Source organism: Bombina bombina, chromosome 2, assembly GCF_027579735.1.
Source record: "Bombina bombina isolate aBomBom1 chromosome 2, aBomBom1.pri, whole genome shotgun sequence".
Taxonomy (NCBI): domain Eukaryota; kingdom Metazoa; phylum Chordata; class Amphibia; order Anura; family Bombinatoridae; genus Bombina; species Bombina bombina.
The window spans coordinates 1,427,044,084-1,427,068,245 of record NC_069500.1 but is presented as its reverse complement, the minus strand read 5'-3'; the positions used below and the strand labels follow the sequence as shown (position 1 = coordinate 1,427,068,245).

At 34.6% G+C, this 24,162-nt stretch overlaps 1 protein-coding gene across 1 annotated transcript in view; it reads left to right on the top strand.

Moving 5' to 3' along the window:
• LOC128650439 (uncharacterized) overlaps positions 1-24,162 on the top strand; it is a 490,879-nt gene that overhangs the window by 70,116 nt on the left and 396,601 nt on the right. The window contains exon 3 of the mRNA XM_053704383.1: positions 18,154-18,453. Within this exon, the coding sequence (XP_053560358.1) occupies positions 18,154-18,453 (300 nt within the window). The remainder of the gene's footprint in view (positions 1-18,153; positions 18,454-24,162) is intronic.

The following is a 24,162-nucleotide window of genomic DNA, read 5'->3' as shown; positions in this document are numbered from 1 at the left end:
GCAGCGCTGGTTGTTGTTATTGTTATTATTGTTTATTTATAAAGCACCATACTGCGCAGCGCTGGTTGTTATTATTGTTATTATTATTGTTTATTTATAAAGCACCATACTGCGCAGCGCTGGTTGTTATTATTGTTATTATTATTGTTTATTTATAAAGCACCATACTGCGCAGCGCTGGTTGTTGTTATTGTTATTATTATTGTTTATTTATAAAGCACCATACTGTGCAGCGCTGGTTGTTGTTATTGTTATTATTATTGTTTATTTATAAAGCACCATACTGCGCAGCGCTGGTTGTTATTATTGTTATTATTATTGTTTATTTATAAAGCACCATACTGTGCAGCGCTGGTTGTTGTTATTATTATTGTTTATTTATAAAGCACCATACTGCGCAGCGCTGGTTGTTGTTATTGTTATTATTATTGTTTATTTATAAAGCACCATACTGCGCAGCGCTGGTTGTTGTTATTGTTATTATTATTGTTTATTTATAAAGCACCATACTGCGCAGCGCTGGTTGTTGTTATTGTTATTATTATTGTTTATTTATAAAGCACCATACTGCGCAGCGCTGGTTGTTGTTATTGTTATTATTATTGTTTATTTATAAAGCACCATACTGCGCAGCGCTGGTTGTTGTTATTGTTATTATTATTGTTTATTTATAAAGCACCATACTGCGCAGCGCTGGTTGTTGTTATTGTTATTATTATTGTTTATTTATAAAGCACCATACTGCGCAGCGCTGGTTGTTGTTATTGTTATTATTATTGTTTATTTATAAAGCACCATACTGCGCAGCGCTGGTTGTTGTTATTGTTATTATTATTGTTTATTTATAAAGCACCATACTGCGCAGCGCTGGTTGTTGTTATTGTTATTATTATTGTTTATTTATAAAGCACCATACTGCGCAGCACTGTTTGTTATTATTGTTATTATTATTGTTTATTTATAAAGCACCATACTGCGCAGCACTGGTTGTTGTTATTGTTATTATTATTGTTTATTTATAAAGCACCATACTGCGCAGCGCTGGTTGTTGTTATTGTTATTATTATTGTTTATAAAGCACCATACTGCGCAGCGCTGGTTGTTGTTATTGTTATTATTATTGTTTATAAAGCACCATACTGCGCAGCGCTGGTTGTTATTATTGTTATTATTATTGTTTATTTATAAAGCACCATACTGCGCAGCACTGTTTGTTATTATTGTTATTATTATTGTTTATTTATAAAGCACCATACTGCGCAGCACTGGTTGTTGTTATTGTTATTATTATTGTTTATTTATAAAGCACCATACTGCGCAGCGCTGGTTGTTATTATTGTTATTATTATTGTTTATTTATAAAGCACCATACTGCGCAGCGCTGGTTGTTATTATTGTTATTATTATTGTTTATTTATAAAGCACCATACTGCGCAGCGCTGGTTGTTGTTATTGTTATTATTATTGTTTATTTATAAAGCACCATACTGCGCAGCGCTGGTTGTTGTTATTGTTATTATTATTGTTTATAAAGCACCATACTGCGCAGCGCTGGTTGTTGTTATTGTTATTATTATTGTTTATTTATAAAGCACCATACTGCGCAGCGCTGGTTGTTGTTATTGTTATTATTATTGTTTATTTATAAAGCACCATACTGCGCAGCGCTGGTTGTTGTTATTGTTATTATTATTGTTTATTTATAAAGCACCATACTGCACAGCGCTGGTTGTTGTTATTGTTATTATTATTGTTTATAAAGCACCATACTGCGCAGTGCTGGTTGTTGTTATTGTTATTATTATTGTTTATTTATAAAGCACCATACTGCGCAGCGCTGGTTGTTGTTATTGTTATTATTATTGTTTATTTATAAAGCACCATACTGCGCAGCGCTGGTTGTTGTTATTGTTATTATTATTGTTTATTTATAAAGCACCATACTGCGCAGCACTGGTTGTTGTTATTGTTATTATTATTGTTTATTTATAAAGCACCATACTGCGCAGCGCTGGTTGTTATTATTGTTATTATTATTGTTTATTTATAAAGCACCATACTGCGCAGCGCTGGTTGTTGTTATTGTTATTATTATTGTTTATTTATAAAGCACCATACTGCGCAGCGCATGTTGTTGTTATTGTTATTATTATTGTTTATTTATAAAGCACCATACTGCGCAGTACTGGTTGTTGTTATTGTTATTATTATTGTTTATTTATAAAGCACCATACTGCACAGCACTGGTTGTTGTTATTGTTATTATTATTGTTTATTTATAAAGCACCATACTGCACAGCACTGGTTGTTGTTATTGTCATTATTATTGTTTATTTATAAAGCACCATACTGCGCAGCGCTAGTTGTTGTTATTGTTATTATTATTGTTTATTTATAAAGCACCATACTGCGCAGCACTGGTTGTTATTATTGTTAATATTATTGTTTATTTATAAAGCACCATACTGCGCAGCACTGGTTGTTGTTATTGTTATTATTATTGTTTATTTATAAAGCACCATACTGCGCAGCGCTGGTTGTTATTATTGTTATTATTATTGTTTATTTATAAAGCACCATACTGCGCAGCGCTGGTTGTTATTATTGTTAATATTATTGTTTATTTATAAAGCAGCATACTGCGCAGCGCTGGTTGTTGTTATTGTTATTATTATTGTTTATTTATAAAGCACCATACTGCGCAGCACTGGTTGTTATTATTGTTATTATTATTGTTTATAAAGCACCATACTGCGCAGCGCTGGTTATTATTATTGTTATTATTATTGTTTATTTATAAAGCACCATACTGCGCAGCGCTGGTTGTTGTTATTGTTATTATTATTGTTTATTTATAAAGCACCATACTGCGCAGCGCTGGTTGTTGTTATTGTTATTATTATTGTTTATTTATAAAGCACCATACTGCGCAGCACTGGTTGTTATTATTGTTAATATTATTGTTTATTTATAAAGCACCATACTGCGCAGCACTGGTTGTTGTTATTGTTATTATTATTGTTTATTTATAAAGCACCATACTGCGCAGCGCTGGTTGTTATTATTGTTATTATTATTGTTTATTTATAAAGCACCATACTGCGCAGCGCTGGTTGTTATTATTGTTAATATTATTGTTTATTTATAAAGCACCATACTGCGCAGCGCTGGTTGTTGTTATTGTTATTATTATTGTTTATTTATAAAGCACCATACTGCGCAGCACTGGTTGTTATTATTGTTATTATTATTGTTTATAAAGCACCATACTGCGCAGCGCTGGTTATTATTATTGTTATTATTATTGTTTATTTATAAAGCACCATACTGCGCAGCGCTGGTTGTTGTTATTGTTATTATTATTGTTTATTTATAAAGCACCATACTGCGCAGCGCTGGTTGTTGTTATTGTTATTATTATTGTTTATTTATAAAGCACCATACTGCGCAGCGCTGGTTGTTATTATTGTTATTATTATTGTTTGTTTATAAAGCACCATACTGCGCAGCGCTGGTTGTTGTTATTGTTATTATTATTGTTTATTTATAAAGCACCATACTGCACAGCGCTGGTTGTTGTTATTGTTATTATTATTGTTTATTTATAAAGCACCATACTGTGCAGCGCTGGTTGTTGTTATTGTTATTATTATTGTTTATTTATAAAGCACCATACTGCGCAGCGCTGGTTGTTGTTATTGTTATTATTATTGTTTATTTATAAAGCACCATACTGCGCAGCGCTGGTTGTTATTATTGTTATTATTATTGTTTGTTTATAAAGCACCATACTGCGCAGCGCTGGTTGTTGTTATTGTTATTATTATTGTTTATTTATAAAGCACCATACTGCACAGCGCTGGTTGTTGTTATTGTTATTATTATTGTTTATTTATAAAGCACCATACTGCGCAGCGCTGGTTGTTATTATTGTTATTATTATTGTTTATTTATAAAGCACCATACTGCACAGCGCTGGTTGTTGTTATTGTTATTATTATTGTTTATTTATAAAGCACCATACTGCGCAGCGCTGGTTGTTGTTATTGTTATTATTATTGTTTATTTATAAAGCACCATACTGCGCAGCGCTGGTTGTTATTATTGTTATTATTATTGTTTGTTTATAAAGCACCATACTGCGCAGTGCTGGTTGTTGTTATTGTTATTATTATTGTTTATTTATAAAGCACCATACTGCGCAGCGCTGGTTGTTGTTATTGTTATTATTATTGTTTATTTATAAAGCACCATACTGTGCAGCACTGGTTGTTATTATTGTTATTATTATTGTTTATTTATAAAGCGCCATACTGCGCAGCGCTGGTTGTTGTTATTGTTATTATTATTGTTTATAAAGCACCATACTGCGCAGTGCTGGTTGTTATTATTGTTATTATTATTGTTTATTTATAAAGCACCATACTGCGCAGCGCTGGTTGTTGTTATTGTTATTATTATTGTTTATTTATAAAGCACCATACTGCGCAGCTCTGGTTGTTGTTATTGTTATTATTATTGTTTATTTATAAAGCACCATACTGCGCAGCGCTGGTTGTTGTTATTGTTATTATTATTGTTTATTTATAAAGCACCATACTGCGCAGCGCTGGTTGTTGTTATTGTTATTATTATTGTTTATTTATAAAGCACCATACTGCGCAGCTCTGGTTGTTGTTATTGTTATTATTATTGTTTATTTATAAAGCACCATACTGCGCATCGCTGGTTGTTGTTATTGTTATTATTATTGTTTATTTATAAAGCACCATACTGCGCAGCGCTGTTTGTCGTTATTGTTATTATTATTGTTTATTTATAAAGCACCATACTGCGCAGCGCTGGTTGTTGTTATTGTTATTATTATTGTTTATTTATAAAGCACCATACTGCGCAGCGCTGGTTGTTGTTATTGTTATTATTATTGTTTATTTATAAAGCACCATGCACCATACTGCGCAGCGCTGGTTGTTGTTATTGTTATTATTATTGTTTATTTATAAAGCACCATACTGTGCAGCACTGGTTGTTATTATTGTTATTATTATTGTTTATTTATAAAGCGCCATACTGCGCAGCGCTGGTTGTTGTTATTGTTATTATTATTGTTTATAAAGCACCATACTGCGCAGCGCTGGTTGTTATTATTGTTATTATTATTGTTTATTTATAAAGCACCATACTGCGCAGCGCTGTTTGTTGTTATTGTTATTATTATTGTTTATTTATAAAGCACCATACTGCGCAGCGCTGGTTGTTGTTATTGTTATTATTATTGTTTATTTATAAAGCACCATACTGCGCAGCGCTGGTTGTTGTTATTGTTATTATTATTGTTTATTTATAAAGCACCATACTGCGCAGCACTGGTTGTTGTTATTGTTATTATTATTGTTTATAAAGCACCATACTGGGCAGTGCTGGTTGTTATTATTGTTATTATTATTGTTTATTTATAAAGCACCATACTGCGCAGCGCTGGTTGTTGTTATTGTTATTATTATTGTTTATTTATAAAGCACCATACTGCGCAGCGCTGGTTGTTGTTATTGTTATTATTATTGTTTATTTATAAAGCACCATACTGCGCAGCGCTGGTTGTTGTTATTGTTATTATTATTGTTTATTTATAAAGCACCATACTGCGCAGCGCTGGTTGTTGTTATTGTTATTATTATTGTTTATTTATAAAGCACCATACTGCGCAGCGCTGGTTGTTGTTATTGTTATTATTATGGTTTATAAAGCACCATACTGCGCAGCACTGGTTGTTATTATTGTTATTATTATTGTTTATTTATAAAGCACCATACTGCGCAGCGCTGGTTGTTATTATTGTTATTATTATGGTTTATAAAGCACCATACTGCGCAGCACTGGTTGTTATTATTGTTATTATTATTGTTTATTTATAAAGCACCATAGTGCGCAGCACTGGTTGTTGTTATTGTTATTATTATTGTTTATTTATAAAGCACCATACTGCACAGCGCTGGTTGTTGTTATTGTTATTATTATTGTTTATAAAGCACCATACTGCGCAGCGCTGGTTGTTGTTATTGTTATTATTATTGTTTATTTATAAAGCACCATACTGCGCAGCGCTGGTTGTTGTCATTGTTATTATTATTGTTTATTTATAAAGCACCATACTGCGCAGCACTGGTTGTTGTTATTGTTATTATTATTGTTTATTTATAAAGCACCATACTGCGCAGCGCTGGTTGTTGTTATTGTTATTATTATTATTGTTTATAAAGCACCATACTGCGCAGCGCTGGTTGTTATTATTGTTATTATTATTGTTTATTTATAAAGCACCATACTGCGCAGCGCTGGTTGTTATTATTGTTATTATTATTGTTTATTTATAAAGCACCATACTGCGCAGCGCTGGTTGTTATTATTGTTATTATTATTGTTTATTTATAAAGCACCATACTGCACAGCGCTGGTTGTTGTTATTGTTATTATTATTGTTTATTTATAAAGCACCATACTGCGCAGCGCTGGTTGTTGTTATTGTTATTATTATTGTTTATTTATAAAGCACCATACTGCGCAGCGCTGGTTGTTGTTATTGTTATTATTATTGTTTATAAAGCACCATACTGCGCAGCACTGGTTATTATTATTGTTATTATTATTGTTTATTTATAAAGCACCATACTATGCAGCGCTGGTTGTTGTTATTGTTATTATTATTGTTTATTTATAAAGCACCATACTGCGCAGCACTGGTTGTTGTTATTGTTATTATTATTGTTTATTTATAAAGCACCATACTGCGCAGCGCTGGTTGTTATTATTATTATTATTATTGTTTATTTATAAAGCACCATACTGCGCAGCGCTGGTTGTTATTATTGTTAATATTATTGTTTATTTATAAAGCACCATACTGCGCAGCGCTGGTTGTTGTTATTGTTATTATTATTGTTTATTTATAAAGCACCATACTGCGCAGCACTGGTTGTTATTATTGTTATTATTATTGTTTATAAAGCACCATACTGCGCAGCGCTGGTTATTATTATTGTTATTATTATTGTTTATTTATAAAGCACCATACTGCACAGCGCTGGTTGTTGTTATTGTTATTATTATTGTTTATTTATAAAGCACCATACTGCGCAGCGCTGGTTGTTGTTATTGTTATTATTATTGTTTATAAAGCACCATACTGCGCAGCGCTGGTTGTTGTTATTGTTATTATTATTGTTTATTTATAAAGCACCATACTGCGCAGCGCTGGTTGTTGTTATTGTCATTATTATTGTTTATTTATAAAGCACCATACTGCGCAGCGCTGGTTGTTGTTATTGTTATTATTATTGTTTATTTATAAAGCACCATACTGCGCAGCGCTGGTTGTTGTTATTGTTATTATTATTGTTTATTTATAAAGCACCATACTGCGCAGCGCTGGTTGTTATTATTGTTATTATTATTGTTTGTTTATAAAGCACCATACTGTGCAGCGCTGGTTGTTGTTATTGTTATTATTATTGTTTATTTATAAAGCACCATACTGCGCAGCGCTGGTTGTTATTATTGTTATTATTATTGTTTATTTATAAAGCACCATACTGCACAGCGCTGGTTGTTGTTATTGTTATTATTATTGTTTATTTATAAAGCACCATACTGCGCAGCGCTGGTTGTTGTTATTGTTATTATTATTGTTTATTTATAAAGCACCATACTGCGCAGCGCTGGTTGTTATTATTGTTATTATTATTGTTTATTTATAAAGCACCATACTGCGCAGTACTGGTTGTTGTTATTGTCATTATTATTGTTTATTTATAAAGCACCATACTGCGCAGCGCTGGTTGTTGTTATTGTCATTATTATTGTTTATTTATAAAGCACCATATTGCGCAGCGCTGGTTGTTGTTATTATTATTGTTTATTTATAAAGCACCATACTGCGCAGTACTGGTTGTTGTTATTGTTATTATTATTGTTTATTTATAAAGCACCCTACTGCACAGCACTGGTTGTTGTTATTGTTATTATTATTGTTTATTTATAAAGCACCATACTGCACAGCACTGGTTGTTGTTATTGTCATTATTATTGTTTATTTATAAAGCACCATACTGCGCAGCGCTAGTTGTTGTTATTGTTATTATTATTGTTTATTTATAAAGCACCATACTGCGCAGCACTGGTTGTTATTATTGTTAATATTATTGTTTATTTATAAAGCACCATACTGCGCAGCACTGGTTGTTGTTATTGTTATTATTATTGTTTATTTATAAAGCACCATACTGCGCAGCGCTGGTTGTTATTATTGTTATTATTATTGTTTATTTATAAAGCACCATACTGCGCAGCGCTGGTTGTTATTATTGTTAATATTATTGTTTATTTATAAAGCACCATACTGCGCAGCGCTGGTTGTTGTTATTGTTATTATTATTGTTTATAAAGCACCATACTGCGCAGCGCTGGTTATTATTATTGTTATTATTATTGTTTATTTATAAAGCACCATACTGCGCAGCGCTGGTTGTTGTTATTGTTATTATTATTGTTTATTTATAAAGCACCATACTGCGCAGCGCTGGTTGTTGTTATTGTTATTATTATTGTTTATTTATAAAGCACCATACTGCGCAGCGCTGGTTGTTGTTATTGTTATTATTATTGTTTATTTATAAAGCACCATACTGCGCAGCGCTGGTTGTTATTATTGTTATTATTATTGTTTGTTTATAAAGCACCATACTGCGCAGCGCTGGTTGTTGTTATTGTTATTATTATTGTTTATTTATAAAGCACCATACTGCGCAGCGCTGGTTGTTATTATCTTTATTATTATTGTTTATTTATAAAGCACCATACTGCGCAGTACTGGTTGTTGTTATTGTCATTATTATTGTTTATTTATAAAGCACCATACTGCTCACTACTGGTTGTTGTTATTGTCATTATTATTGTTTATTTATAAAGCACCATACTGCGCAGCGCTGGTTGTTGTTATTATTATTGTTTATTTATAAAGCACCATACTGCGCAGTACTGGTTGTTGTTATTGTTATTATTATTGTTTATTTATAAAGCTCCATACTGCACAGCACTGGTTGTTGTTATTGTTATTATTATTGTTTATTTATAAAGCACCATACTGCGCAGCGCTGGTTGTTGTTATTGTTATTATTATTGTTTATTTATAAAGCACCATACTGCGCAGCGCTGGTTGTTGTTATTGTTTTTATTATTGTTTATTTATAAAGCACCATACTGCACAGCACTGGTTGTTGTTATTGTTATTATTATTGTTTATTTATAAAGCATCATACTGCACAGCACTGGTTGTTGTTATTGTTATTATTATTGTTTATTTATAAAGCACCATACTGCACAGCACTGGTTGTTGTTATTGTTATTATTATTGTTTATTTATAAAGCACCATACTGCGCAGCGCTGGTTGTTATTATTGTTATTATTATTGTTTATTTATAAAGCACCATACTGCGCAGCGCTGGTTGTTGTTATTGTTATTATTATTGTTTATTTATAAAGCACCATACTGTGCAGCGCTGGTTGTTGTTATTATTATTATTATTGTTTATTTATAAAGCACCATACTGTGCAGCGCTGGTTGTTGTTATTATTATTATTATTGTTTATTTATAAAGCACCATACTGCACAGCACTGGTTGTTGTTATTGTCATTATTATTGTTTATTTATAAAGCACCATACTGCGCAGCGCTAGTTGTTGTTATTGTTATTATTATTGTTTATTTATAAAGCACCATACTGCGCAGCGCTGGTTGTTATTATTGTTATTATTATTGTTTGTTTATAAAGCACCATACTGCGCAGCGCTGGTTGTTGTTATTGTTATTATTATTGTTTATTTATAAAGCACCATACTGCGCAGCGCTGGTTGTTATTATTGTTATTATTATTGTTTATTTATAAAGCACCATACTGCACAGCGCTGATTGTTGTTATTGTTATTATTATTGTTTATTTATAAAGCACCATACTGCGCAGCGCTGGTTGTTGTTATTGTTATTATTATTGTTTATTTATAAAGCACCATACTGTGCAGCGCTGGTTGTTATTATTGTTATTATTATTGTTTGTTTATAAAGCACCATACTGCGCAGCGTTGGTTGTTGTTATTGTTATTATTATTGTTTATTTATAAAGCACCATACTGCGCAGCGCTGGTTGTTGTTATTATTATTGTTTATTTATAAAGCACCATACTGCGCAGTACTGGTTGTTGTTATTGTTATTATTATTGTTTATTTATAAAGCTCCATACTGCGCAGCGCTGGTTGTTGTTATTGTCATTATTATTGTTTATTTATAAAGCACCATACTGCGCAGCGCTGGTTGTTGTTATTGTTATTATTATTGTTTATTTATAAAGCACCATACTGCACAGCACTGGTTGTTGTTATTGTTATTATTATTGTTTATTTATAAAGCACCATACTGCGCAGCGCTGGTTGTTGTTATTGTTATTATTATTGTTTATTTATAAAGCACCATACTGCGCAGCGCTGGTTGTTGTTATTGTTATTATTATTGTTTATTTATAAAGCACCATACTGCGCAGCGCTGGTTGTTGTTATTGTTATTATTATTGTTTATTTATAAAGCACCATACTGCGCAGTACTGGTTGTTGTTATTGTTATTATTATTGTTTATTTATAAAGCATCATACTGCACAGCACTGGTTGTTGTTATTGTTATTATTATTGTTTATTTATAAAGCACCATACTGCACAGCACTGGTTGTTGTTATTGTTATTATTATTGTTTATTTATAAAGCACCATACTGCACAGCACTGGTTGTTGTTATTGTCATTATTATTGTTTATTTATAAAGCACCATACTGCGCAGCGCTAGTTGTTGTTATTGTTATTATTATTGTTTATTTATAAAGCACCATACTGCGCAGCACTGGTTGTTGTTATTGTCATTATTATTGTTTATTTATAAAGCACCATACTGTGCAGCGCTGGTTATTATTATTGTTATTATTATTGTTTATTTATAAAGCACCATACTGCGCAGAGCTGGTTGTTATTATTGTTATTATTATTGTTTATTTATAAAGCACCATACTGCGCAGCGCTGGTTGTTATTATTATTGTTTATTTATAAAGCACCATACTGCACAGCGCTGGTTGTTGTTATTGTTATTATTATTGTTTATTTATAAAGCACCATACTGCGCAGCGCTGGTTGTTGTTATTGTTATTATTATTGTTTATTTATAAAGCACCATACTGCGCAGCGCTGGTTGTTATTATTGTTATTATTATTGTTTGTTTATAAAGCACCATACTGCGCAGCGCTGGTTGTTGTTATTGTTATTATTATTGTTTATTTATAAAGCACCATACTGCGCAGCGCTGGTTGTTGTTATTGTTATTATTATTGTTTATTTATAAACACCATACTGTGCAGCACTGGTTGTTATTATTGTTATTATTATTGTTTATTTATAAAGCGCCATACTGCGCAGCGCTGGTTGTTGTTATTGTTATTATTATTGTTTATAAAGCACCATACTGCGCAGTGCTGGTTGTTATTATTGTTATTATTATTGTTTATTTATAAAGCACCATACTGCGCAGCGCTGGTTGTTATTATTGTTATTATTATTGTTTATTTATAAAGCACCATACTGCGCAGCTCTGGTTGTTGTTATTGTTATTATTATTGTTTATTTATAAAGCACCATACTGCGCAGCGCTGGTTGTTGTTATTGTTATTATTATTGTTTATTTATAAAGCACCATACTGCGCAGCGCTGGTTGTTGTTATTGTTATTATTATTGTTTATTTATAAAGCACCATACTGCGCAGCTCTGGTTGTTGTTATTGTTATTATTATTGTTTATTTATAAAGCACCATACTGCGCATCGCTGGTTGTTGTTATTGTTATTATTATTGTTTATTTATAAAGCACCATACTGCGCAGCGCTGTTTGTCGTTATTGTTATTATTATTGTTTATTTATAAAGCACCATACTGCGCAGCGCTGGTTGTTGTTATTGTTATTATTATTGTTTATTTATAAAGCACCATACTGCGCAGCGCTGGTTGTTGTTATTGTTATTATTATTGTTTATTTATAAAGCACCATGCACCATACTGCGCAGCGCTGGTTGTTGTTATTGTTATTATTATTGTTTATTTATAAAGCACCATACTGTGTAGCACTGGTTGTTATTATTGTTATTATTATTGTTTATTTATAAAGCGCCATACTGCGCAGCGCTGGTTGTTGTTATTGTTATTATTATTGTTTATAAAGCACCATACTGCGCAGCGCTGGTTGTTATTATTGTTATTATTATTGTTTATTTATAAAGCACCATACTGCGCAGCGCTGTTTGTTGTTATTGTTATTATTATTGTTTATTTATAAAGCACCATACTGCGCAGCGCTGGTTGTTGTTATTGTTATTATTATTGTTTATTTATAAAGCACCATACTGCGCAGCGCTGGTTGTTGTTATTGTTATTATTATTGTTTATTTATAAAGCACCATACTGCGCAGCACTGGTTGTTGTTATTGTTATTATTATTGTTTATAAAGCACCATACTGGGCAGTGCTGGTTGTTATTATTGTTATTATTATTGTTTATTTATAAAGCACCATACTGCGCAGCGCTGGTTGTTGTTATTGTTATTATTATTGTTTATTTATAAAGCACCATACTGCGCAGCGCTGGTTGTTGTTATTGTTATTATTATTGTTTATTTATAAAGCACCATACTGCGCAGCGCTGGTTGTTGTTATTGTTATTATTATTGTTTATTTATAAAGCACCATACTGCGCAGCGCTGGTTGTTGTTATTGTTATTATTATTGTTTATTTATAAAGCACCATACTGCGCAGCGCTGGTTGTTGTTATTGTTATTATTATGGTTTATAAAGCACCATACTGCGCAGCACTGGTTGTTATTATTGTTATTATTATTGTTTATTTATAAAGCACCATACTGCGCAGCGCTGGTTGTTATTATTGTTATTATTATGGTTTATAAAGCACCATACTGCGCAGCACTGGTTGTTATTATTGTTATTATTATTGTTTATTTATAAAGCACCATAGTGCGCAGCACTGGTTGTTGTTATTGTTATTATTATTGTTTATTTATAAAGCACCATACTGCACAGCGCTGGTTGTTGTTATTGTTATTATTATTGTTTATAAAGCACCATACTGCGCAGCGCTGGTTGTTGTTATTGTTATTATTATTGTTTATTTATAAAGCACCATACTGCGCAGCGCTGGTTGTTGTCATTGTTATTATTATTGTTTATTTATAAAGCACCATACTGCGCAGCACTGGTTGTTGTTATTGTTATTATTATTGTTTATTTATAAAGCACCATACTGCGCAGCGCTGGTTGTTGTTATTGTTATTATTATTATTGTTTATAAAGCACCATACTGCGCAGCGCTGGTTGTTATTATTGTTATTATTATTGTTTATTTATAAAGCACCATACTGCGCAGCGCTGGTTGTTATTATTGTTATTATTATTGTTTATTTATAAAGCACCATACTGCGCAGCGCTGGTTGTTATTATTGTTATTATTATTGTTTATTTATAAAGCACCATACTGCACAGCGCTGGTTGTTGTTATTGTTATTATTATTGTTTATTTATAAAGCACCATACTGCGCAGCGCTGGTTGTTGTTATTGTTATTATTATTGTTTATTTATAAAGCACCATACTGCGCAGCGCTGGTTGTTGTTATTGTTATTATTATTGTTTATAAAGCACCATACTGCGCAGCACTGGTTATTATTATTGTTATTATTATTGTTTATTTATAAAGCACCATACTATGCAGCGCTGGTTGTTGTTATTGTTATTATTATTGTTTATTTATAAAGCACCATACTGCGCAGCACTGGTTGTTGTTATTGTTATTATTATTGTTTATTTATAAAGCACCATACTGCGCAGCGCTGGTTGTTATTATTATTATTATTATTGTTTATTTATAAAGCACCATACTGCGCAGCGCTGGTTGTTATTATTGTTAATATTATTGTTTATTTATAAAGCACCATACTGCGCAGCGCTGGTTGTTGTTATTGTTATTATTATTGTTTATTTATAAAGCACCATACTGCGCAGCACTGGTTGTTATTATTGTTATTATTATTGTTTATAAAGCACCATACTGCGCAGCGCTGGTTATTATTATTGTTATTATTATTGTTTATTTATAAAGCACCATACTGCACAGCGCTGGTTGTTGTTATTGTTATTATTATCGTTTATTTATAAAGCACCATACTGCGCAGCGCTGGTTGTTGTTATTGTTATTATTATTGTTTATAAAGCACCATACTGCGCAGCGCTGGTTGTTGTTATTGTTATTATTATTGTTTATTTATAAAGCACCATACTGCGCAGCGCTGGTTGTTGTTATTGTTATTATTATTGTTTATTTATAAAGCACCATACTGCGCAGCGCTGGTTGTTATTATTGTTATTATTATTGTTTGTTTATAAAGCACCATACTGTGCAGCGCTGGTTGTTGTTATTGTTATTATTATTGTTTATTTATAAAGCACCATACTGCGCAGCGCTGGTTGTTATTATTGTTATTATTATTGTTTATTTATAAAGCACCATACTGCACAGCGCTGGTTGTTGTTATTGTTATTATTATTGTTTATTTATAAAGCACCATACTGCGCAGCGCTGGTTGTTGTTATTGTTATTATTATTGTTTATTTATAAAGCACCATACTGCGCAGCGCTGGTTGTTATTATTGTTATTATTATTGTTTATTTATAAAGCACCATACTGCGCAGTACTGGTTGTTGTTATTGTCATTATTATTGTTTATTTATAAAGCACCATACTGCGCAGCGCTGGTTGTTGTTATTGTCATTATTATTGTTTATTTATAAAGCACCATATTGCGCAGCGCTGGTTGTTGTTATTATTATTGTTTATTTATAAAGCACCATACTGCGCAGTACTGGTTGTTGTTATTGTTATTATTATTGTTTATTTATAAAGCACCCTACTGCACAGCACTGGTTGTTGTTATTGTTATTATTATTGTTTATTTATAAAGCACCATACTGCACAGCACTGGTTGTTGTTATTGTCATTATTATTGTTTATTTATAAAGCACCATACTGCGCAGCGCTAGTTGTTGTTATTGTTATTATTATTGTTTATTTATAAAGCACCATACTGCGCAGCGCTGGTTGTTATTATTGTTATTATTATTGTTTATTTATAAAGCACCATACTGCGCAGCGCTGGTTGTTATTATTGTTAATATTATTGTTTATTTATAAAGCACCATACTGCGCAGCGCTGGTTGTTGTTATTGTTATTATTATTGTTTATAAAGCACCATACTGCGCAGCGCTGGTTATTATTATTGTTATTATTATTGTTTATTTATAAAGCACCATACTGCGCAGCGCTGGTTGTTGTTATTGTTATTATTATTGTTTATTTATAAAGCACCATACTGCGCAGCGCTGGTTGTTGTTATTGTTATTATTATTGTTTATTTATAAAGCACCATACTGCGCAGCGCTGGTTGTTGTTATTGTTATTATTATTGTTTATTTATAAAGCACCATACTGCGCAGCGCTGGTTGTTATTATTGTTATTATTATTGTTTGTTTATAAAGCACCATACTGCGCAGCGCTGGTTGTTGTTATTGTTATTATTATTGTTTATTTATAAAGCACCATACTGCGCAGCGCTGGTTGTTATTATCTTTATTATTATTGTTTATTTATAAAGCACCATACTGCGCAGTACTGGTTGTTGTTATTGTCATTATTATTGTTTATTTATAAAGCACCATACTGCTCACTACTGGTTGTTGTTATTGTCATTATTATTGTTTATTTATAAAGCACCATACTGCGCAGCGCTGGTTGTTGTTATTATTATTGTTTATTTATAAAGCACCATACTGCGCAGTACTGGTTGTTGTTATTGTTATTATTATTGTTTATTTATAAAGCTCCATACTGCACAGCACTGGTTGTTGTTATTGTTATTATTATTGTTTATTTATAAAGCACCATACTGCGCAGCGCTGGTTGTTGTTATTGTTATTATTATTGTTTATTTATAAAGCACCATACTGCGCAGCGCTGGTTGTTGTTATTGTTATTATTATTGTTTATTTATAAAGCACCATACTGCACAGCACTGGTTGTTGTTATTGTTATTATTATTGTTTATTTATAAAGCATCATACTGCACAGCACTGGTTGTTGTTATTGTTATTATTATTGTTTATTTATAAAGCACCATACTGCACAGCACTGGTTGTTGTTATTGTTATTATTATTGTTTATTTATAAAGCACCATACTGTGCAGCGCTGGTTGTTATTATTGTTATTATTATTGTTTGTTTATAAAGCACCATACTGCGCAGCGTTGGTTGTTGTTATTGTTATTATTATTGTTTATTTATAAAGCACCATACTGCGCAGCGCTGGTTGTTGTTATTATTATTGTTTATTTATAAAGCACCATACTGCGCAGTACTGGTTGTTGTTATTGTTATTATTATTGTTTATTTATAAAGCTCCATACTGCGCAGCGCTGGTTGTTGTTATTGTCATTATTATTGTTTATTTATAAAGCACCATACTGCGCAGCGCTGGTTGTTGTTATTGTTATTATTATTGTTTATTTATAAAGCACCATACTGCACAGCACTGGTTGTTGTTATTGTTATTATTATTGTTTATTTATAAAGCACCATACTGCGCAGCGCTGGTTGTTGTTATTGTTATTATTATTGTTTATTTATAAAGCACCATACTGCGCAGCGCTGGTTGTTGTTATTGTTATTATTATTGTTTATTTATAAAGCACCATACTGCGCAGCGCTGGTTGTTGTTATTGTTATTATTATTGTTTATTTATAAAGCACCATACTGCGCAGTACTGGTTGTTGTTATTGTTATTATTATTGTTTATTTATAAAGCATCATACTGCACAGCACTGGTTGTTGTTATTATTATTATTATTGTTTATTTATAAAGCATCATACTGCACAGCACTGGTTGTTGTTATTGTTATTATTATTGTTTATTTATAAAGCACCATACTGCACAGCACTGGTTGTTGTTATTGTTATTATTATTGTTTATTTATAAAGCACCATACTGCGCAGCGCTGGTTGTTATTATTGTTATTATTATTGTTTGTTTATAAAGCACCATACTGCGCAGCGCTGGTTGTTGTTATTGTTATTATTATTGTTTATTTATAAAGCACCATACTGAGCAGCGCTGGTTGTTGTTATTGTTATTATTATTGTTTATTTATAAAGCACCATACTGCACAGCACTGGTTGTTGTTATTGTCATTATTATTGTTTATTTATAAAGCACCATACTGCGCAGCGCTAGTTGTTGTTATTGTTATTATTATTGTTTATTTATAAAGCACCATACTGCGCAGCACTGGTTGTTGTTATTGTCATTATTATTGTTTATTTATAAAGCACCATACTGTGCAGCGCTGGTTATTATTATTGTTATTATTATTGTTTATTTATAAAGCACCATACTGCGCAGAGCTGGTTGTTATTATTGTTATTATTATTGTTTATTTATAAAGCACCATACTGCGCAGCGCTGGTTGTTATTATTATTGTTTATTTATAAAGCACCATACTGCGCAGCGCTGGTTGTTATTATTGTTATTATTATTGTTTATTTATAAAGCACCATACTGCGCAGCGCTGGTTGTTATTATTGTTATTATTATTGTTTATTTATAAAGCACCATACTATGCAGCGCTGGTTATTATTATTGTTATTATTATTATTAATAATAATAATTAATGGTTACTGCACACTTGTATGTCACATCCTTATGCCAATAGTGTGGGGGGATGAGAAAAGGTAAAAATGACGGTGCCTATAGCCAGACTTGACACATGGTACAAAACCACATCTGGGACCAGCAATAGAGAATTCATGTACAGAGAAAAAAATAATTAACGTACAATATAATATTCTCCTATAAGATTAGATGACAAAAGGAAGATGTAAGATTAGAATACATAACATACATTAGTGTTCTCTGTATAGAAGGCTGATATCTTTCTTTCATCCCACAGCACAACCCAAACAGGAAAACATTACCGGGTTCCTTGATGGATCTGTCTTCTTTAATGTGATCCGGTGCAAAGTAATGGGAGAGCTGTCATTCCTTAGAGAAGATAAGAACAATAATGTTTCTACAAGAGTGTTTTATGTAGACGGGATCTATCCTGACCGCGTACATAAACCATATAAAGACCGCGTGCAGTGCAGGAACAGTTCTTGCTCTCTGCAAAACCTGAGGATGGAGGACACAGGCTGGTACCGCTGGATGTGTGAGGCTACATCTGACAAGTACTTTTATCTCAGTGTAGCTGGTAAGTTACTGAGCTGATTGTGTTTGTTTTCTGTAATGAATCTCACAGTGTGAAAACCATGTCCCCAAGGTTTAAATGTTTCTCTTTAGACTTGTGGCTGTTTGTCCCTGGTAAGCAGTAAGTGTTGGTGCAGTGTGAGATTGTTCACTAATGAGACCTTGTACCGCTATGTGTGTGTCTATCAGTCAGTGAGCATTAATACGGCAGTATAACTATGCTCTCTCAAACACTGGGCTCTAAAACAGCAGTGTGGGTTATGTCCATCATCCTGTAAGCACTAACCCAGGTCTGTGAGTTGCCTGAATCAACCAGTGAACACTACAACAACTGTATGAGCTATCTCTATTAGCCATTAACCACTAAACCAGGTGCAGCTTTGCCTACTTTTCATTGATGTTGAAAATTTGGGAAACTGGTGATAAAAACATTTATCTCTATTAAAGTCTTCTTATGTTACCACTAGTATAAAAACTTTAAAACTTAAATGTAAACTATGCCTTAATTGGGCCCTGCCACTCCTACTGCCTTTGTTGGGCTCTGTACCCCTCCTGTCTTATTGTGGCCCTTCTGCCCCCTCCCTCCATGGTGTGTCCCACCTTAGTTTTGTCATGATGCCTCCACCTATGTTAGTGTGGCCCGGACTCACTCGCCTGCTAACCCGACAAACGTAAAAAGCCTAAATATCTTCTATTTCCTCATAGAAGTCAATGGAGCAAAAAAAGTGTGTGGGGGGGGGGGGACTAATACCCTAATCAAACACAAACCCGATTATTTATTTCAAGTGCACTAACCTGAAATGAAAATATGAATATTTTACATTCCAATGTTCTTCACATAGCAGAATATGTTCTATTTATTCATAAATACATATTTCTACATATTTCTGATAGTATTTTCGTACAATATATATGTATACCTATATATATATAGATGATTATATATATATATATATAGAGAGAGAGAGAAAATTCTCATTGTGTAGTTCATTAACAAATCTAGACAGGCCAGAAGGCTTGTTTTCCCACAGAAAACCTCTGGAATACATTGTTTCCAATGCAGCAAAGGATTCTGGGTAAGATATGCAAATCAGGTTCACAATGACACACCTTTTTACTTCAAGTCTGCTTTTCTGAAGATTCCCTTAACGCCAAAGTATCTCTGTTTACACAGCTTATAAGCTTAGCTAGGGTTAGTGCAGTGATTCATAACCATCCCAGGACAGACTGTTTCGTAGTTGTTGCTACTCATCAGCTGGGAGAAGGTTTGAATCACTGCTGGGTGAAGTTGTTTCCGGGCAAAATACAACATTTTAAATTGGGGGAGATAAAAGGTGAGTTTAAAATCCTCCACTACGCACAAAATAGAGAAAATAACTCATTGTGTAGAAGTAAAAAGGTGTGTCATTGTGAACCTAATTTGCGTATCTTACCCAGAATCCCTTGCTGCTTTGGAAACAGTGTATTCCAGAGGTTTTATGTGGGAAAAACAAGCCTTCTGGCCTGTCTAGATGTGTTAATGAACTACACAATGAGTTATTTTCTCTATGTTGTGCGTAGTGGAGGATTTTAAACTCACCTTTTATCTCTTTTTAAAATGTTGTTGTATATATGTATATATATATATATATATATATATATATATATATATATATATATATATATAGGAAAATCAATTTATTAATACATAGAACATCTTATGCTATGTGCAGAACATTGGAGTATGAAATATTTACAGCAAATACACAGTATAACACATATGAATATGTTTTTATCTACTTAAATGCAAAGTAGATAAAACATCTAAAAGCATATATGTCTATATATGTGTACATATATACACATATAAACACATATATATACAGTATATGTCTGTAAATACATTTATACACATAGAAATACATAACTACATATGGTCACATTTAAACATATACAGGCATACCTCATTGTATTGCACTTTGCTTTATTGCGCTTCGCAGATATTGCTCTTTTCTTCTTAAATGGAAAGAGTTCACAACTGCATTCATTACTTTTGGGAAATAAGAACCTGGCCACCAGGAGGAGGCAAAGACACCCCAGCCAAAAGCTTAAAAACTCCTCCCACTCCCCTCATCTCCCAGTCATTCTTTGCCTTTTGTCCCAAGAGGTTGGCAGAGACGTGTCTACCCTCTTATGGAGGGTAGTACTCTTTGGCATGGGACAGGAGTTTTAAGTAGTCCTGTTAGTCTCTCAGTGAGGGCTTGGATGAAAGTTAGAGTCCGGAGATGCAGGAAGTTTCTTTCTGCAAAACCGTCCCGACTCTTATTAACAGCTCTTCAAGCAATCGGCGTTGTCGAACTTCGCTTCACTGCCTACTTTCTTCTCTCAAGTCCATGGCGGAGGCGATGCTACAATCTGTCACACTTGAAAGGCCGTGTTCCTGTTCCATGGCGTTGACTCCAGTAAGATCGTTTTATTTTACTTTATTCAATGTACTGTAATGTGAATGTTTCCCTGAGGCTATCACTTTGCGGGTTTAACTTATAACATAAGGGTCTCAGTGAGTCTCTGTTAAGTATCTTGGAATCGAGGGTTAATATCTCCTAAGGGGGGTTATTGGACATGGGGGTTTATAATCATGTTTTTTATGTGATTCAACCTGCTTATGTGTGAGCTTTATGGGCTCGTGGTTTGGAACTTTGAGGCCTTTGGAAGTGATTTTGGCTGGGCATGATTTTTGGACTGTACGGTTCACCCTGTGTCCGAGCATGGTTACGCTCTGTTTCCATTTCCACATTCCTGACCATGTGACGACTGAGATATTCTAGTCCACAGGGGTCTGGTCATAGGAGGTGGTGAGTGCCCCAGCCATTGGTGGTGTCAGGTGGCGTTTTTGTTTTTTACAGTTTATAGTCCATATTTATATATCCTCTTTACAGTTATGGAGGATTCTGATGCTGAGATTGTGCTCATTTCAGATTCAGTTACGGAGGATTCTGATACCGAGATGATTATGTTATCAGATTCAGATTCTGTGTCCATAGACAAATCCGGTTTGGCCTCGTTGACTCCTGTCAACCAGTTTTGTTCCATATGCCATATGAGAGCACCCGGTTCCTCGGGCTCGGGGAATCAGGGGTCTGTTAAGCCATCCACCTCTGGAGGCCCTGTCCTCCAGGGGGCGAGGTCCCTACCGATTCTTCCTCCTACACATGCGGGTAACCCAGTTTATATTTCCTCCACGCAGGGTGGCATGTTCCCCCAGAGGTTGCAGCATGTTTTCGCTTTGAGATAATGTTGGCGATTGTTCGTCTGCAGAGTCCAGACATTTCTTTTAGAATGTGCTCATGCCCTATTGTCTCCGCAGTATCCTGAGGGTTCTGTTCTGGAGTGTTGTGCCTTTCGTTATCGGATTGTGTGCCTTTGCGTATTGCTCAGACATCTTTTTCAGTTATTAAATTACCCTATAGTTAAAAGATACAGGGATTTTCAGTCTGATAATTCAAATGTTATGCCTCATTAGAGATATGGGGATGAGGTAATCTCCTATTTGTCTTTCTTTGAGTTCTTTCCCAGTTTTGTGAGATAGGGCTCCATTTGCACTCAGGGACCTAACCGGCAAGCTGCATAAATCCTCCCTCAGTGGAGAAGAAAAGAAAACAGGCATAGTTAACATAAGACTATATGTCCAAAACAACTTCCGAAGAAGTAATAAAGAGTATCAATCCCAGATCCTGTTGGGTTTGTTCTGTCTTGTGACTGTTGAGACACGTGGCACTGTTCTGCTCGCTGGTTCTGTGGAAGCGCAGGGTGCTCAGTTATCTTTTATACATGTTAACTAAGCATTCGAGAGGACCTGTGGTTCCATGAGGTGGGTAGGATTGTTTCAGTCCTTATAGCCTTCAGTCATAGATGACCGCATCAGGGGAGTTTCCATTGCATCACTCTATCTGACATCTGATCTCATCAGAACCTAGAGTTTCCTCCCCCATGCGGTGGAGGGTTGGAGGGCTTAGCACCCCATTACCGCAGTTTGAGCCGTTTTGGCCTTAAATTTTAAGGCTCTGGATTTGCCCTTTTGGGGCTTGATCCAACAGCTTGGATAGCTATCTAGCATGAGGAAGGTTTGCAGTTGAAACCAGTTGCAGCTCTTGGCACCTTGAAGGTATGCACGTAAGCGTATCTAGCTGCAGCTCTTACTCTTTTGACGTGTACTGTCTGACTGAGTTATGAGACCTTTGGGTCTTCTTCTATTGTCTCCTTTTAGGGATCTGCGTTCCGGATGAGGGTTGATCCCTTTGGAGACTTTGCTTAGCTCGGGGTTCCCAGAGCTGGGAAGGCTTAGTGCTTTTGCTTTTCTCTTCCCTGTGTCCTCTGCCTGTGTGGAGGTGATGGCTGGGGAGACTGGTAGGGTTTTGTGGACCTCGAGGTATCCCTTTTGTTGTCCTGAGGCTTGGAAGTTCCTTCATTCGACTTCTAGCCTTGCTCCTTGGAGCATTGGACTTTGGCTAGGGGTGGTTCATTCCTTTGGTTGGGGCTTTCAAGTTCTCCTCGCTATCCGGATTCTCTGGATATGCATCCATTCCCTTTGTCTGGGTTTTTGGCCAGTTGGGGTGTTTAGTTCCAGGGTATGGTTGCCTGAACTATAGGTGCCCGGACCTGTTTTTTCTCCCTGAGACTTCTGCTTTCTGGGGCTTTGTTCCTTTTTCCTGACCCAGTTTTGGGTTGTTTTGGATTCCTGGATCTCAGGGCTGGTCGGGGTGTTCCATGGTAGTGGGAACTTGGGCTATGTCCTTGCTCCACCTACCTGACCGGCAGTGGCGTTGCTACAGTGGGGCAAGGGGGGGCAATTGCCCCCCTATATTCTTCTTTGCCCCCCTGTATGCCCCCCCGCCAGGCCTCATATGGTTGCAAAATTAATACACAGTGTGAACTTCAACTGATATAAATATCTTTTTTTTAAATGTTTTACTCAGTCTGGTGTTGTGTTTGGGCAGTGGCGTTTTTTATTTTGTCACAGATAGTCACACACTCTTCACTTGAGTTGTTAACAGATGACAGTCAGTCACTTTTTATGACCAACTACCGCCATGCCCACGAGTGAGTAATAATTTGCGGCGCACAGCGCGCCTCAGTTCCTGGGCCGTGCTCCTTTGGAGGAACCCCCTTCATGCCTCATCATCATGCCTCATGTCGCTTCATGCTTGCCAGCTCTACACGCACTTGTGCGCACTCGTAGCACACCAATCCAGACAGCATGCTATTGCTCCTACATTTCCTTCCAGCCGGGCGGTCATGTTCAAACACAGCACATTGCACAAGGAACATGACCGTGACCGGAGACTGGAGAGGAGGAGCCAGCGAGCAGGCACTGTGGTGGACAGCCAGGACAAATGCGACTGCAAGACTGAGAGCGCGGGAAGGAGCAGCACCAGCAGGGCAGGCACTGTCAGTCTGTCTGTGTCTGGCACTGACTCTGGGTCTCTGGCAGACGAAGATCTGATGATATAATTCTCTGGCCCGGTAAGTGAAGTCAGTGTCTGACTGTCACAACAACAAAACAGGGTAACTTTACTAAATTCTAAGTACTATTAGAAAGTAGTAGTAGATACTAGACAGAGACATGGCTCACAGTGACTGACTGTCAGAGAGAGAGAGAAATGAAGAGATCATGAGAAAAACATAACAGAGATCCAGAGGTTACATTTTATTTTTGTAAGAACTGCATGTCTCT